The sequence below is a fragment of the Odocoileus virginianus genome, chromosome 7 (assembly GCF_023699985.2).
Source record: "Odocoileus virginianus isolate 20LAN1187 ecotype Illinois chromosome 7, Ovbor_1.2, whole genome shotgun sequence".
NCBI classification, from domain to species: Eukaryota; Metazoa; Chordata; class Mammalia; order Artiodactyla; family Cervidae; genus Odocoileus; species Odocoileus virginianus.
Window position 1 is genome coordinate 51,409,719 of NC_069680.1, and position 16,108 is coordinate 51,425,826.

The window sequence follows — 16,108 nt, forward strand, 5'->3', positions numbered from 1 at the left end:
AATCCTTGACCCCAAAAATGTCTGTAGTTGCACTGTCCACAGCAAAACCCAGTTTGGTTGCTGAATGTAGAGTACAGCAACTAGGTGATGGAGTTCAATCCCGGCATGGGAGTACTTCTCTGACTTTGCTTCCTCATTTGCAAGCAGGAACTAGCACCAGGGCTTTTGTGAGGAGTGAATGAGGGAATCCATTCAATGCAAAAGTCTGGCTCAAGAAAAGCGAGGCTTCACAGATGCTAGGATTGTTTTAGTGACTTATTATTGCTAGTTGTGACCTTTGATAAGTGATCCAGCCTTGCTATGCAGCAGCATCCTCATCATAAAATGATAATAAGATGAAAATGAATTCATCAGGTCATTGTGAGGGTTACATGAGATAATAGATATAAAGAGGCTTGGAGCATCATCAGTACTCAATATCTCAGTAACTGTTACCATCTCCATGATCACCATCACCATCACTTTCGTTGTCATCCTCCTCCCCATTATTAACAGACTGTCAGAAAATGGCACAGCCAATTTATTAAGAGGCTTTTCCTAATAATAAAATAGGTATGTGGAACAGGAAACTCAATTAAGGAAATAAGAAAGCAAAGGACCCCTACAGGACCCAACTAAGTCCTCATAGAGAGGACTTCTTTTTTTCCCAAGGTTACTCATTTTTATTCTAATAAGCATATAACATTAAGTCAGTCTTACACCAGCTAACTCTTGGACAGCCCAAAGATAAAATATAACACCCTTCCCTGAACAGCTATGGGTGGTAAGTTTATATTCAGAGAAAATAAAATCAGCTCCACCTTGGCATTTTATATTAATAGTTGTGAATTATTAATAACCATTAGTGTGACTTTGAAAGAAAGTTATTTTTTCAAAAACTGCATGTCAAAAACCTATTTTTTAAAAAAACACTGTTTTTCTTTAACAAAATGATGTATATACCCCAGGTGTGATATAATGACATCAGTATTTTAGAGGAACTTCTGAAGTAGGGAGGGACATGCACATGGGGAAAATAAACCTGGAGGTAAAGGTGAATCTTCCTTTAATGGAAAAGTGAAGCTATTCTGATGTGTCCTGATGCTGTATGGATAATAATACCACTGCTATGAGAAGCAGAAATACATGAAATTAAAAATTAGATAGATATTAGATATATACGTGTGTGTTAGTCACTCAGTCAGGTCTGACTCTTTGCAAGCCCATGGACTATACCCTGCCAAGCTCCTCTGTTCATGAAATTTTCCCAGTAAAAATAGTGGAGTCAGTTGCCATTTCCTTCTCCAGGGATCTTCTTCATCCAGGGATTGAACGGGGGTCTCCTGCATTGCAGGCAGATCCTTTACTGTTTGAGCCGCCAGGGAAGCCTTTAGATCTATATTAGACATATGTACTGACTCATGGGAGCTGCCCATGCTAATCTGCACTTTGTTTTTCTCCCAAACAAGTACAAGAAATTATAAACTATTCTAACCTTAACTTTCAGTTCTGAATATATCATAGTGAACATAGTATGTGGAGAAAAACATGGGTATCATTCAGTGGTTCAGCTTCCTAGGAGTCCCATTCTAAATGTAGACATAATGATTGTTTTGATCCCAAGTTCCATGTCCCCAGTTTCCCCAGTTTCAGTCAGGCTCTCCTATTGGGAAGTTTCCATAAGCCTCTTATCCTTCTCCATCAGAGGGCGGACAGGCTGAAAACCACAATCACAGAAGACTAACCAATCTGATCACATGGACCACAACCTTGTCTAATTCAATGAAACTATGAGCTGTGCTGTGTAGGGCCACCCAAGATGGACGGGTCATGGTGGAGAGTTCTGACAAAACGTGGTCCACTGGAGAAGGGAATGGCAAAGTGCTTCAGTATTCTTGCTTGAGAAGCCCATGAACAGTATGAAAAGGGAAAAAGATAGGACACTGAAAGATGAATTCCCCAGGTTGGTAGGTGCCCAGTATGCTACTGGAGATCAGTGGAGAAATAACTCCAGAAAGACTGAAGAGATGGAGCCAAAGCAAAAACAATACCCAGTTGTGGATATGACTGGTGATGGAAGTAAAGTCTGGTGCTGTAAAGACCAATATACCACAGGAACCTGGAATGTTAGGTCCATGAATCAAGGCAAATTGGAAGTGGTCAAACAGGAGATGACAAGAGTGATCGTCAACATTTTAGGAATCAGCAAACTAAAATGGACTGGAATTGGTGAATATAACTCAGATGACCATTGTATCTACTAGTGTGGGCAAAAGTCCCTTAGAAGAAATGGAGTAGCCATCATAGTCAACAAAAGAGTCTGAAATGCAGTAGTTGGAAGCAATCTCAAAAATGACAGAATGATCTCTGTCCATTTCCAAGGCAAACTATTCAATATCACAGTAATCCAAGTTTATGTCCCAACCAGTAATGCTGAAGAAGCTGAAGTCAAACAGTTCTATGAAAACCTATAAGACCTGGAATTAACACCCAAAAAAGATGTCCTTTTCATTACAGGGGACTGGAATGCAAAAGTAGGAAGTCAAGAAATACCTGGAGTAACAGGCAAATTTGGGCTTGGAGTACACAATGAAACAGGGCAAAGGCTAATAAAAGTTTTGCCAAGAGAACGCACTGGTCATAGCAAACACCATCTTCCAATGACACAAGAGAAAACTATATACATGTACATCACCAGATGGTCAATATCAAATCAGATTGATTATATTCTTTGCAGCCAAAGATAGAGAAGCTCTATACAGTCAGCAAAAACAACACTGGGAGCTGACTGTGGCTCAGATCACGAACTCCTTATTGCAAATTCAGACTTAAATTGAAGAAAGTAAGGAAAACCATTAGACCATTTAGGTATGACCTAAAACAAAACCCGTACGATTATAAAGTGGAAGTGACAAATAGATTCAATGGATTAGATCTAATAAACAGAGTGCCTGAAGAACTATGTACGGAAGTTCGTGACATTGTACAGGAGGCAGGGATCAAGACCATCCCCAAGACAAGAAATGCAAAAAGACAAAATGGTTGTCTGAGGAGGTCTTACAAATAGCTGTGAAAAGGAGAGAAGCGAAAAGCAAAGGAGAAAAGGAAAGATATACCCATTTGAATGCAGAGTTCCCAAGAATAGCAAGGAAAGATAAGAAAGCCTTCCTCAGTGATCAGTGCAAAGAAATAGAGGAAAACAATAGAATGGGAAAGACTAGAGATCTCTTCAAGAAAATTAGAGCTACCAAGGGAATATTTTATGCAAAGATGGGCACAGTAAAGGACAGAAATGGTATGGACATAACAGAAGCAGAAAATTTTAAGAGGTGGCAAGAATACACAGAAGAACTATACCAAAAAGATCTTCACGACCCAGATAATCATGATGGTATGATCACTCACCTAGAGTCAGACACCCTAGAATACAAAGTCAAGCGAGCCTTAGGAAGCATCACTACGAACAAAGCTAGTGGAGGTGATGGAATTCCAGTTGAGCTATTTCAAATCCTGAAAGATGATGCTGTGCAAGTGCTGCACTCAATATGCCAACAAATTTGGAATACTCAGCAGAGGCCACAGGGCTGGAAAAATTTCAGTTTTCATTCCAATCCCAAAGAAAGGCCATGCCAAAGAATGCTCAAACTACCGCACAATTGCACTCATCTCACACACTAGCAAAGTAATGCTCAAAATTCTTCAAGCCAGTCTTCAACTGTACATGAACCATGAACTTCCAGATGTTCAAGCTGAATTTAGAAAAGGTAGAGGAACCAGAGATTAAATTGCCAACTTTCATTGGATTATTGAACAAGCAAGAGGGTTCCAGAAAAACGTCTACTTCTGCTTATTGAATATGCCAAAGCCTTTGACTGTGTGGATTACTATATAAACTGTGGAAAATTCTTCAAGAGGTGGGAATACAAGATCACCTGACCTGCCTCTTAAGGAACCTGTACGCTCAGGAAGTAAGAGTTAGAACTGGACATGGAACAACAGACTGGTTCCAAATAGGGAAAGGTGTTATGTCAAGGCTGTATATTGTCACCCTGCTTGTTTAACTTATATGCAGAATAAATCAGGAGAAGTGCTGAGCTGGAGGAAGCACAGCTGGAATCAAGATTTCCGGGAGAAATATCAATAACCTCAGATATACAGACGACACCACCCTTATGGCAGAAAGTGAAGAAGAACTAAAGAGCCTCGTGATGAAAGTGAAAGAGGAGAGTGAAAAAGTTGGTTTAAAGCTCAACATTCAGAAAACTAAGATCATGGCATCCGGTCCCATCACTTCATGGGAAATAGACGGGGAAACAGTGGAAACAGTGTCAGACTTTATTTTGGGGGGCTCCAAAATCACTGCAGATCATGACTGCAGCCATGAATTAAAAGACACTTGCTCCTTGGAATAAAAGTTATGACAAGCCTAGATAGCATATTAAAAAGCAAAGACATTACTTTGCCAACACAGTTCCATCTAGTCAAAATTCTAGTTTTCCAGTAGTCATGTATGGATGTGAGAGTTGGACTATAAAGAAAGCTGGTCACTGAAGAATTGATGCTTTTGAACTGTGGTGTTGGAGAAGACTCTTGAGAATCCCTGGACAGGAAGGAGATCCAACCAGTCCATCCTAAAGGAAATCAGTCCTGAATATTCATTGGAAGGACTGATGCTGAAGCTGAAACTCCAATACTTTGGCCACCTGACGTGAAGAGCTGACTCATTTGAGAAGACCCTGATGCTGGGAATGACTGAAGGTGGGAGGAGAAGGGGACGACAGAGGATGAGATGGTTGGATGACATTACCAACTCAGTGGACATGACTTTGAGCAAACTCCAGGAGTTGGTGATGGACACGGAGGCCTGGGGTGCTGCAGTCCATCTGGTTGCAAAGAGTAGGACATGACTGAGCGACTGAACTGAACTGAACTGAACAAGTCCCTTGTGAAACAAAATGATAAAATATGACTTTTTCTTGAAAGTGAAGCATAGTGTTAACTCAAGATAGCATAGGAGTCTTCTTCCTAAACCATGACTCAGATCCTTGAAAACAAAGTCATTTGCTGGTAGCTTTCAGTACATGCCTACAAAAAGGATGCAATTTTAAGTCACTCTTTTGCATTGGAAAACACCCTGATGCTGGGAAAAGTTGAGAGCAGGAGAAGAGGGTGACAGAGGATAAGTTGGTTGGATGGCATCACCGACTCAATGGAGATGAGTTTTAACAAATTCCAGGAGATGGTGAAGGACAGGGAAGCTTGGCATTCTGCAGTCCATGGGGTTGCAAAGAATCAGGACTTTGCAACTGACAGGACTGAGCTGTCTGAGCTGATCAACAACAGCAAGGCTCAGGATAGAAAATGCCTACACACAAGCACAGACAAACACAAAGATAACAAGTATTGTAAAACTCTATATACACTGCAGGCAGTGCTGATAAATCCAGTGCACAGTGGAAACTTAGTATTATTAACTAAAAAAGTTAAGGAGAGCTATCAGGCAGTCTGTATGAATTCCCTATTTGGGCAGCAAATATAAGGAAAGAAACAGTTTATCTGCTGGGAGAATTTCTAGTGCCCATGTTGGCCACATGGAAATCATAGGGTCTCCTTTCCCCCTGCGTTTCATCCTCTCTCATACCCTGTAAGATGTGGGGAAGAGTACTTGTATTCCCCAACTCTCTGTGGCATTTTTGTAAGCACTCTTGGTAGAGGGAGATACATACTATCAAATACTACAGAATTATATCCAACAGAGCTCTTCTCTGCTACTCAAAACTTGTTCATGATCAGACTTCATATGGTATCTGTCAAATCTAGGTTTTTCATTTCTCCCTTTGAACCCTCTAAATATTGCACAGTTGAGTAATCAAAACATTTCATTGAGGTGTTTTTTTTTAACAGAATTGGATTGAATTTGCAATGAAATTAGGACAGAATCTCTTTTGATTCCTAAATTATCTTTCCTGTGTTTAGTTGGAGGCCACCCAGACATTTTCTAACATATGATGTTTCAAATGAGATATGGTAACAGTTACACACTAGTTATATAAAATAGATAAACTATAAGGACCTATTATATAGCATAGGGAACTATATTCAATATCTTGTAATAACCTATACTGGGAAAGAATCTGGAAAGACTATATATATATATACATATATATGGTCTTTCTATATATATATATATATATATATATATAGTCTTTCTGTAGTGATTCAGTTATACATATATATAACTGAATCATGTGCTGTACACCTAAAATATTATAAATCAGCTATGCTTCAATTTTTAAAAAAATGAGATATGGTAAAATATAAAATTTAGAAGGGATTTTTCACTTGGATGAAGGGGACATGGTGAGAAGAGAGAGTGAAGAGTAGAAGAGAAAGTCAGTATTTCTCTGTCTTCTGGGAGGGTGTCAGACGTGACCCAGGACACGCTTAGCTCTTCCTTCTCTCAGTCCTTTTTTCGCCTCCTCAGCTCTTCCCATGCCTGACTCCTCTCTCTAACAGACTCAGCTCCCAGATCGCCTCCCAGCAAGACAGCTCACTTTCCACTCAGCAGAACCTTCCCTAAGTCCTCCATCCATCTATCAGTTCAATTCAGTTCAGTTCAGTCGCTCAGTCGTGTCCAACTCTTTGCGACCCTATGAACCACAGCACGCCAGGCCTCCCTGTCCATCGCCAACTCCTGGAGTCCACCCAAACCCGTGTCCATTGTGTCGGTGATGCCACCCAACCATCTCATCCTCTGTCGTCCCCCTCTCCTTCTGCTCTCAATCTTTCCCAGCATCAGGTCTTTTCAAATGAGTCAGCTCTCTGCATCAGGAACCCATCCCATTTAGCCCTTCACTGTTCTGATCCCTCACTTGTTTACTTGCTTATTGTTATTTATCAGCACATCTTTTTTTTTTTTTTCCCATTTCACTAGGTGCACTGTATGAGTTTAAGGTATACAGCATAATTATTTGACTTATATACATCATGAAATAATGACCACAGTAAGTTTAGTGAACATCCATCATCTCATATAGATAGAAAATAAAAGCAATAGGAAAAAAGTATTTTTCCTTATAATGAGAACTCTTTAAGATTTACTCTCAACCACTTTCACCTGGGGCTTCCTAGGTTGTGCTAGTGGCTAAGTATCTGCTGGCCAATGCAGGAGCCGTAAGAGACATGAGTTCAAGTTCAATCCCTAAGTCAGGAAGATCCCCTGCAGGAGGGGAGGCCATGGCAACCCACTCCAGTATTCTTGCCTGGAGAATCCCATGGACAGGGAAGCCTGACAGGCTACAATTCATAGGGGCACACAGAGTCAGACACAAGTGAAATAATTATCACACATGCACAGCAGCACACGTGCATTCACTTTCATATGTAACATAGAGCAGTATTAATTATTTCAGTCATGTACATCACACCCCCCATACTTATTTGTCTCATAACTGAAAGTTTGTACCTTTTGATCATCTTCATCCAATTCCCCCTCAGAACACTTGTTTATTATTTACTTCTTTATTTTCTGAGTCACCTGACTAAAACATGAGTTCTTTTAAGGCAAGATTTTACCTGTTTTATTCACCTCCACTTCTTTGGCACTAAAAAAGTATCTAACACGTTTGAGATGTACCAGGTATTTTTGCTGAATGAAGAATGATAAGACTCTGTGCTTCCTCCAGAGAAAAGCGCTCTCTTTCCCCACCCTCACTTCCTTCAGGATGTTCATTACCTACCCAACCTTGCCACTTCTCTCTCTCTTACCCATTTTTCCTGCTCCAGCTCAAAGCTGTAAAGTAACCCCCCACACCGCCTCCGTCCCCCACGCCAACCCTCACTCCTGCTACCACTCCTCACATCCTGTCTCTGCTAAATTGTTAGTGTATTAATATCCTTGCTCTTCCAATCGCCAACTCAGTGATCTCAAGTAAAATGATTTAACAGCTCTATGTCTCAGCTTCCTCATCTCAAAATGGGAGAAAACAGAAATAGAAAATAACTATAGCCGCTGTCAAGATCAAGTGAGAAATTCTGTAAAACGCTTGAAAGAGCCTGAACATCACTAAATGCTAACTATTCATAATTATTCTTATCCCCATATATTTGAACACATCATTGAACTGCTACCTTTTATTTTAAAACCTCAAATGTGTTTGCCTTGTTTCTTCACATAGTATCTACCGTGTCATGTCCACTTATTAAGCAGGTCAGCAAAAGTGGTTATGTGATTCAACTTAATAAAGGGAAAGAAAAATAACGAAGTAACCAAATCAGTAAGATATTTTGTTCACTTGAAGATATGTACCTTGTATTCTTGAAATGTTGATGAAGAAAGCTCAGTGCTTAAAATTCTGTATTTTCAGCAATAAATTAAACTTAGATTTTTACATATTCTCAGATACTGTCTGCTTGAAAGTGAACAGGCTTCAAATTTGTCAAAGTCTTCGTCACTTGTTTTCTCTCCTGAGGAATGTTTTATCAGTATTAGCTGGAAAGGAACTGGAAATCTTGTCTTCTGTTTGACTCTACCTAAATGATAATTCATGGGGCTTCTCAGGTCGCACTCATGGTAAAGAACCCACCTGCCAAAGGAGATATGAGAGATGTAGTTCGATCCCTGGGTCAAGAAGATCCCCTGGAGGAGGGCATGGCAAGTCACTCCAGTATTCTTGCCGGGAGAATCCCATGGACAGAGGAGCCTGGCGGGCTACTGTCCATAGGGTTGCAAAGAGTCAGACACCACTAAAGCTACTTAGCACACAGGCATGCAAATGGTAATTCACAGATCCTTTTGATTGTTGCCCAGACAATAGAAAATAAAATCAAGAAAAGGCAGTAATCAAACTTAGAGAATGACTTATGATTGTGGGGAGTTGGGAGAAGAATGAGGGGAAGGAATAGTTAGGGAGTTTGGGATGGACATGCACACACTGCTATATTTAAAATGGATAACCAACAGAGGGAACTCTGCTCTGTGTTATGTGGCAGTCTGGATGGGAGGGGAGTTTGGGGGAAAATGGATACATGTATTTGTAAGGCTGAGTCCCTTTGCTGTCCACCTGAAGCTGTCACAACACTGTTAACTGGTTATACTACAATATAAAATGAAAAGCTTTTAAAAAAATAACGCAGTGATATTAATTTTTATCTTAAATGAATGTAAGTGAATAGCAGATGAAATTAATAAATATGAGGGGAAAAGAACCAAATTCCACCAGTGCACATTTCTTGGACTTCATGAGGAATGTGTCATTGGCTTCCCTTCTTTATCCTATATGATTCCAACAAATTAAGCTTTTCCAACTGGCAAGTTCTTAGTGCTGATGTAATGTTGCCTGTCCCTGGACAGCTGAGCTCAGCAGCTCTAGTTCTATTTTTCCTTTCCAAAGAATAGCTAAAGAAACATTCTTTGGATAAGTGTAATATGTTTGCTACGTTACGAGACATTTTGTTCACATTTTCCTCTATAGCTCTGTTTATTGCCCCATTATTTCTATAGATTTGATTTATTTGGGGCCAGGTGCAAATTTTAATAAAAAAAAAAAAGTTCAAACCAGCCCAGAGCAGTCTAAAGGAGGCTCTAACATTCCAGAAAAGACATTTTCATTTCATGTATGCACAGAGTTTAGTCCACCGTTCAGACCTCGATTGATGCATTGATTTTTAATATGAGAGGGTTTTCCCTCTTTCTCCTCCTCCTTTCTCTTCTCCTTTTTTACTCCTCTCATTCTCTCCCTCCTCCTCCCTGCCAGCCTCCCTCCCCTCTACCTCCTCTCCCCCTCCCTCTTCTTGACTAAAAGATAGATAATGTATTCAATTGACACAAAGGGTAATTCTTTGATAAGTCTGTTTTCTTAAAGAAAGAGGCAATAATATACACAACTCTGTAACTTTATCCTGACGATGTATCATGGATGTTCCTCTAAGTCAATACTAAAACCTACCACATTATAGTGTACAATTTTTCAAACAATCTTTAGATGAATGGTCAGGTTGCTTCTAGCTCTATTTTCCACTATCAAGAAGAAATTTAATATTTTTGAATGTATGTCTTTATATACAGGTACTTTTGGTTCTATAGAGTGGAATAAAAAATGTAAGACAAATGGATTAAACAATAACATATATGTATACATATATTTAACATATATTTATACATATATACATATGTGTAAAATATATTTAACATATATTTATATATATACATATGTATAAAATATATTTAACATATATTTATATATTTATATAGATCTCTATAGTAACATTTTCATAGAGGTATAGATACTGCCATAACTTTATCTTTTAAAATATCATTTTAGCATTCCATTTCCTGATTTTTTCCTCAAATTCATGACAGAACATTGTGTGAGCTTTGTCCATCATGCAAATGATCATATTTATAGACTCAGTTGTAGTTGGTAGCATCAGTAGAACAAAGTTTTACTGATCATATTTCTATTTAGATCATTTTACAAAGATTCCTTTGTTTCTGAAATTTTATAATAAACCAAGTCTATCAAGGTTTTTGGGTTTTTTTTTTTTTGCTTATTCTCAAATATGGTCTAGATATTGAGTCAGCAATTTTTTTTTTTTATTAGTGCTATATACAAGGTAGCTCAGATGGTAAAGAATCTTCTTGTAATGCAGGAGACTGGAGTTTGATCCTTGGCTTGGGAAGATCCCCTGGAAAAGGAAATTACAACCCACTCCAGTATTCTTGCCTGGAGAATCCCATGGCCAGAGGAGCCTGGTGGGCTCTAGTCCATGGGGTTGCAAAGAGTCAGACACAACTGAGTGACTAACACTTTGACTTTACACACTTTTATTATATATAAAATATACATCATGGGCCTATTCTGAAATAAAGGTGAGAATTTTTTTCTACTTTTTGGCTCTGAATCAATGGTTTATTGGCTAGCCTCTCAAAGTTTTTTAACTTGAAAATGTGTCCACTTGACATAGAATAATTTTTAATAAGAAAAATTCTAGGATCTCAAAAAGACCATCTCTTTTGTATTCACTGATCATCAACATGTATCATTTCATCGAATTCATAATAACCTATGATACATATTTATAGATAAGGAAACAGACTGGAAAAGGTTAAGTAACTTGTTCAATGCCGCACAGCAAGTAGGAAAACCCAGATTTTACTCCATTGTCTGTCTGATTTTGAGTCCATATTCTGTACGCAAACATGCCCCTAGTTTCCTGTTTAACTTGACACATTGACCATCACCTGTTTTGGTCTCAAACTTTTTTCTTTTCTTGGTTTTAAGTTACATGTCCATCTTAGCTGCCAGTGGTCAGTGGTGATGAAGGTGCCATCGACTAGAGTATTTCTACACAACTGGCATGTAATTTTGACTTAATGTGTACTGAGCCCTCTTGTCCACTCTTGGAGAAGGAGGAGGATGTTTCAGGGCCAGTTAAGCTCTCCTTCTTCTGAGGTTGACATTTTTTCCAGAGCCCTGATGATGGCTGCTGGCAAGACTACTTTCCATGGAACATATATCAGCCTCAGTCTTCATCCTCCCGTTACTGAAGATCTTTTTCACCCCAGCATGTTAAAGCTACTCAGTTAACACTAAATCAGTCTCATGTGACATGCTTGCTAGATGAACACTTTTCTCCCTTTTGTTTCTTTAACCCTAAGGCTTATCTGGGGAACTAATACCATTTATCTCTGAGACTTCTAAAAGACATGGTGGAAAGTACCTCAGATCTCTCCTATTTAATAAGCTGTCAATGAGGGGAGGGTTAGTGACCTGCTTTCAGTCCTTATTGTATTAAATTAAGGTTCTACTTGAATAATTTCTTCACTAATAATTCTAGAAATTTTTCGACAGTGGAAAATTTAAGGAAGAGTCAGATCATTTTAAGAGAGAACACATTCTCTCCCTTGGATTGTCGTGAAATACACAGCCTTTTGTAAAATCGTCAAAAGGGTTTTCTTTCCTTTTTTTTTTTTAATACTTAATATGCCATCATGTATATAATTCTTGAATTGGGTAATAGTATTTTCCTCTTTCTCATAGCAGTAGGTTTTTTTTTAATATGGACATACATGAAAACACAGACTCATTGTTTTAAAAAAATTAACACAGGAAGAGGACTAACTCAGATAAGTTTGGGATGAAAATCTCCTGGGAGTGGAGCGGTAGAGATAGACGGTCTTGTAAATGGCAGGAAATCTTTCTGTCAATTCTTTGATTGCCATCCAAGTCTTTGGGGAGGAAATAAAGCATCAGGCAGAACCTATAGTTTGGCACGTTGAGGTTAAGGTTGAACCACTGCCTGCTAGTCCCTTCCCCAGCATCGCAACCCCTCTTTGACAAGATGGACTGACTATTAACCAAGGCTGTGAAGCAAGCCCGAAGGACCCCTGAAGCTGGTGCCAAGCCAGGGCGCCTTGGGCTGGTACAAGCAAAGCGGCTAAAACCACAGAGGTGCTGCGAGTGGCTTCTCGCCCCGGGACGCGGCCCGATGCGCACAAGCTCTCACACAAGTCTGCCCAGAGAAGGGCATTCCCATAACTGCACGCACCCAGGCTAAACTGTGCACACTCACACCCCAAATTCAAAACGCAGAGGGCCTGACACCCTTGATGCACTTTCCGCAGAGCAAGCAAGAGCTTCCCTTCTTTTTCCCATCTTCCAAGTTGCCAGCCCTGGGACTGGGTGGCACGTGGGTGCGACTCGAGCCTTCTCCGTGTGGCCCTGGGACCCTGGGGGCGCTCCGGCGTGTCTGACAGACGCCCAGGCAGCCCGCGCTGCTTCGACGCTCCCACAGAGGACAAAGGGGTCCGCATCCCAGTGAAGAATCGGCAGCCTGCAAGGTGATGGGTCCCTGGGCCGGCCGAGAGTGCCCCAGGGGAGCGTCCCAGGAACTCGGAGCGCCCTCCCTCTCCCGGGGTGCGCTCACCATTTGTAGCCTCTGCCGCGCTTGAATCTGAGGGTCAGCGCCGTTTCCAGAAACAGCAAGAGATTGAGCAGCGCCAGCAGCCAGTACCACGGCTCCTTCTTCACCGCGGTCACTCGCCAGACTCCAACCAGCGAGTGCAGCACGAAGAGGAGCCGGGTGGCCAGGGCGTTGAGCAGGACCAGTCCCTCCATGCCGCCCGGAGCGCGCGCGCTGCCGGCGCCCCGCAGACCCGGCCCGGAGCCGGGGGCGGAACGTGACAGCTCCGAGACCTGCGGCGGCTGCAGTCCTCTCGCCCTCCCAGAACAGGAGAGAGCCGAGCGCCCCTCCCCCAAACTTCCTGAGAACTCTCCAGAGCGGAGATGCTCGCCCCAGCTTTCCAGGCTTTCCGGGGAGTGTGAGGCTACCCTGCTCCGGCTCCCAGGCGTTGTTCTCCCGCTTTTGTGCATCTCCCCTCCCAATCCCTGGGGGTCCTCTTTCCATCCCTGCCTTGACCCCTCACCCCTCAGGCTTCCCGCATTGGAAAGAGGAGGGAGGTGCGCCAAAGGCGTGGGGTTGCACACCAGAAAAGGGGAGGGGGCGCGCTGCGGAGTGTCCCTTACTTTTCCACGGAAGTACTTTCATTCACTCACATGTTGTATGGGAACCAACCGGGTCTCCTGATGACTCTGATGGGATGCAGGAGAGCCAGGGAAGCAGGCAGGTTTAGATCTACGGATCCAGCCCAAGTTGAAGAATTAAAACTTCCCTGGGCTAGAGGAAACGAGGCGGGCTAGGTTTTTTCGCAGAGCTCTCAGTACCTCACTTAGCAAGATAGGTAGCTGGGGTTAGCTCTACTCTTAGGACATGTTTTATTAAAGCAAAGGGATATTCTTTATAATGTCTCCCCAACCCTCACCCACTACCCTGACTATATTTTTTCCTAAAGGAAATAGAGTGGCAAAACAGGAAGGCAGGGGGACAGTGCAGAGAAGATAAAAGGTGCAGAGAAGTGCAGAGAAGATAAAAGGCTTAGATTGGAAGGAGAAATTCATGGAGTGGGGAACTGTACCCTTGACATCAATGACTAATGGGGTAAACTGCCTTTCCAGCACCCAAGGCAAAGAGGAAACTGAAGTCAGAGTTTTCCAAAATACCTCCATGATTTTTCTTTCCTTGTTTGGTCTCCGACCACCTGTACCACTGTTTACTTAACATTTTCCCTTAAAAGAACTCAAATTTTTACTGAAATAATGTTTAAAGGAAACTTTCTATCACTTGTAAATGGAAAATCAGTGTAGTAGGCTACAGATGGGAAGTAATTGCAAAAAATAAATCAGATAAAATGAAGCTAACTTACTGAGATCTTGCTAGAGATTAACTATTACCTTCCAAGGCTCTGTGCCTCAGCTTCCCTCTTTCTGGGAAAATAAAGACATGCTAGTTCTGGGAAAGATTGAGGGCAGGAGGAGAAGGGGATGACAGAGGATGAGATGGCTGGATGGCATCACCGACTCCATGGACATGAGTTTGAGTAAACTCCGGGAGTTGGTGATGGACAGGGAGGCCTGGCATGCTGCGATTCATGGGGTCGCAAAGAGTCGGACACGGCTGAGCGACTGAACTGAACTGAGTCCTGTTACTACCAAGCAGAAATACTCTCTTGCCCACATTAGTAAAATTAAAAAGTATAATTCAAAGAGAATATATCTTGGTTAGGTTTATTCAACTGAAAGTCACCCCATACCTTTCTTAAAATTAGGTTGAAATTTCTGAAGTATGTGATTACTGTCTTTAGCAGGTGAAAAAAAGATCCAACTGCTTAAAAGAAGTTCACTTCTTTCTGGTAATGTGGTTAGCGAGATTTCTTTTGTTCCTGTGGGTCTGCACTCTCCTATATCTTACAGGAAACCCAGTAGTGATATCCTGGAGCTGTTTATTATATGCCCTTCAGTGTAGGCTGATGGCACTGTAGAAGACTGGCGCATGAGGGCACATAGACCACACAGTGGGGGGTAGCACAGTATGGACACTGGAGCCCCAGCCCTGAGGCAGCTGGCTGTGTCGGACTACTGGCTCAGCCACTTGGTTGCACTGTAGCCTTTGTACCTCAGTTTCCTCATCTGTAAATGGGGTATGAAGACTCCTCAACCATCTCTTGACTCATGGGGCCATTGTGGGTATAAAATGAGTTAATACAGGGGTCCCCAGACTCCAGGATCTAATGCCAGGTGAGCTGATGTAATAATAATAGAAATAAAGTGCACAACAAATGTAATGCACTTGAGTCATCCTGAAACCACCTTCCCTCTCACCTGGTCTGTGGAAAAATTTTCTCCCATGAAACCAGTCCCTGGTGCTAAAAAGTTTGGGGACCACTGAATTAATTCATATAAAGCACCTGGCAGGTCATAAGAGCCTGGTCAACTTTGGGACTTACTGCCTAGATCAGGGTAGTTAGTCCAGGGGAACTGTTCTTTGAAGATCTGTGACAAGTAATAATAAACGTGGAGAGAAAAATGAGACATTCCTAAGACCTGTCAAAATCCTCTAGTTCAACACCACCAGGAACACTCTGTTGCTGAACAAATTGGTTTTATTACTATTTTAGGGAGGGAGTACACACTCCGTGCAGAACTGTGGGGCATCTCACTAAGAAGTTGTTAGAGAGGTTGGAAAAGACTTACTAGAAAAGACTGGTCTTTTGTTAGGTGATTTTAAAGAGGGCTGAAAAAGGCATGGCTTTACTCTAAATTGGATACTATCAGGAATATGGATTAATAAGTCTAAGATTGGGTGTCTTCATAAAGCTAATTTAGATCAGTGCTGAATGTGTGGTCTTTTTTTGTGGTTTGAACAATGCTAAAGTTTTGTCTGTGTTCAGTCGCAATTGCAGAGTGATCCACTTTTTGTCTCGATCCATCACTCTCACAGAGACCTTGCTTGATATTCTGTGAAATGTTTTTGTTCACCAGGAGGACACCAAGGCCTGACTACAGTGCCAGACTAGCTGCCTCCTTTAGGAAGTTGCTTTTCTCTTCCTCAGTCCTCCTAGGTGATGCCACCTAACCATCTCATCTTCTGTCGTCCCCTTCTCCTCCTGCTTTCAATCTTTCTCAGTATCAGGGTCTTTTCCAATAAGTCAGTTCTTCGTGTCAGGTGGCCAAAGTATTGGAGTTTCAGCTTCAACATCAATCCTTCCAGTGAACACCCAGGACTGATCTCC

At 41.5% G+C, this 16,108-nt stretch overlaps 1 protein-coding gene across 2 annotated transcripts in view; it reads right to left on the bottom strand.

Annotated features, from left to right (window-relative positions):
- The window catches only part of TMEM26 (transmembrane protein 26), a 69,045-nt gene extending 55,600 nt beyond the window's left edge, over positions 1–13,445 (bottom strand). Inside the window, exon 1 of one of the 2 annotated variants that reach the window (XM_070470702.1) lies at positions 12,907–13,445. In XM_070470702.1, coding sequence (XP_070326803.1) covers positions 12,907–13,352 — 446 coding nt within the window. In that variant the 5' untranslated portion in view covers positions 13,353–13,445. The remainder of the gene's footprint in view (positions 1–12,906) is intronic. The other variant, XM_020899683.2, reaches the window with a different exon arrangement.
- Positions 13,446–16,108: the final 2,663 nt, after the last annotated feature.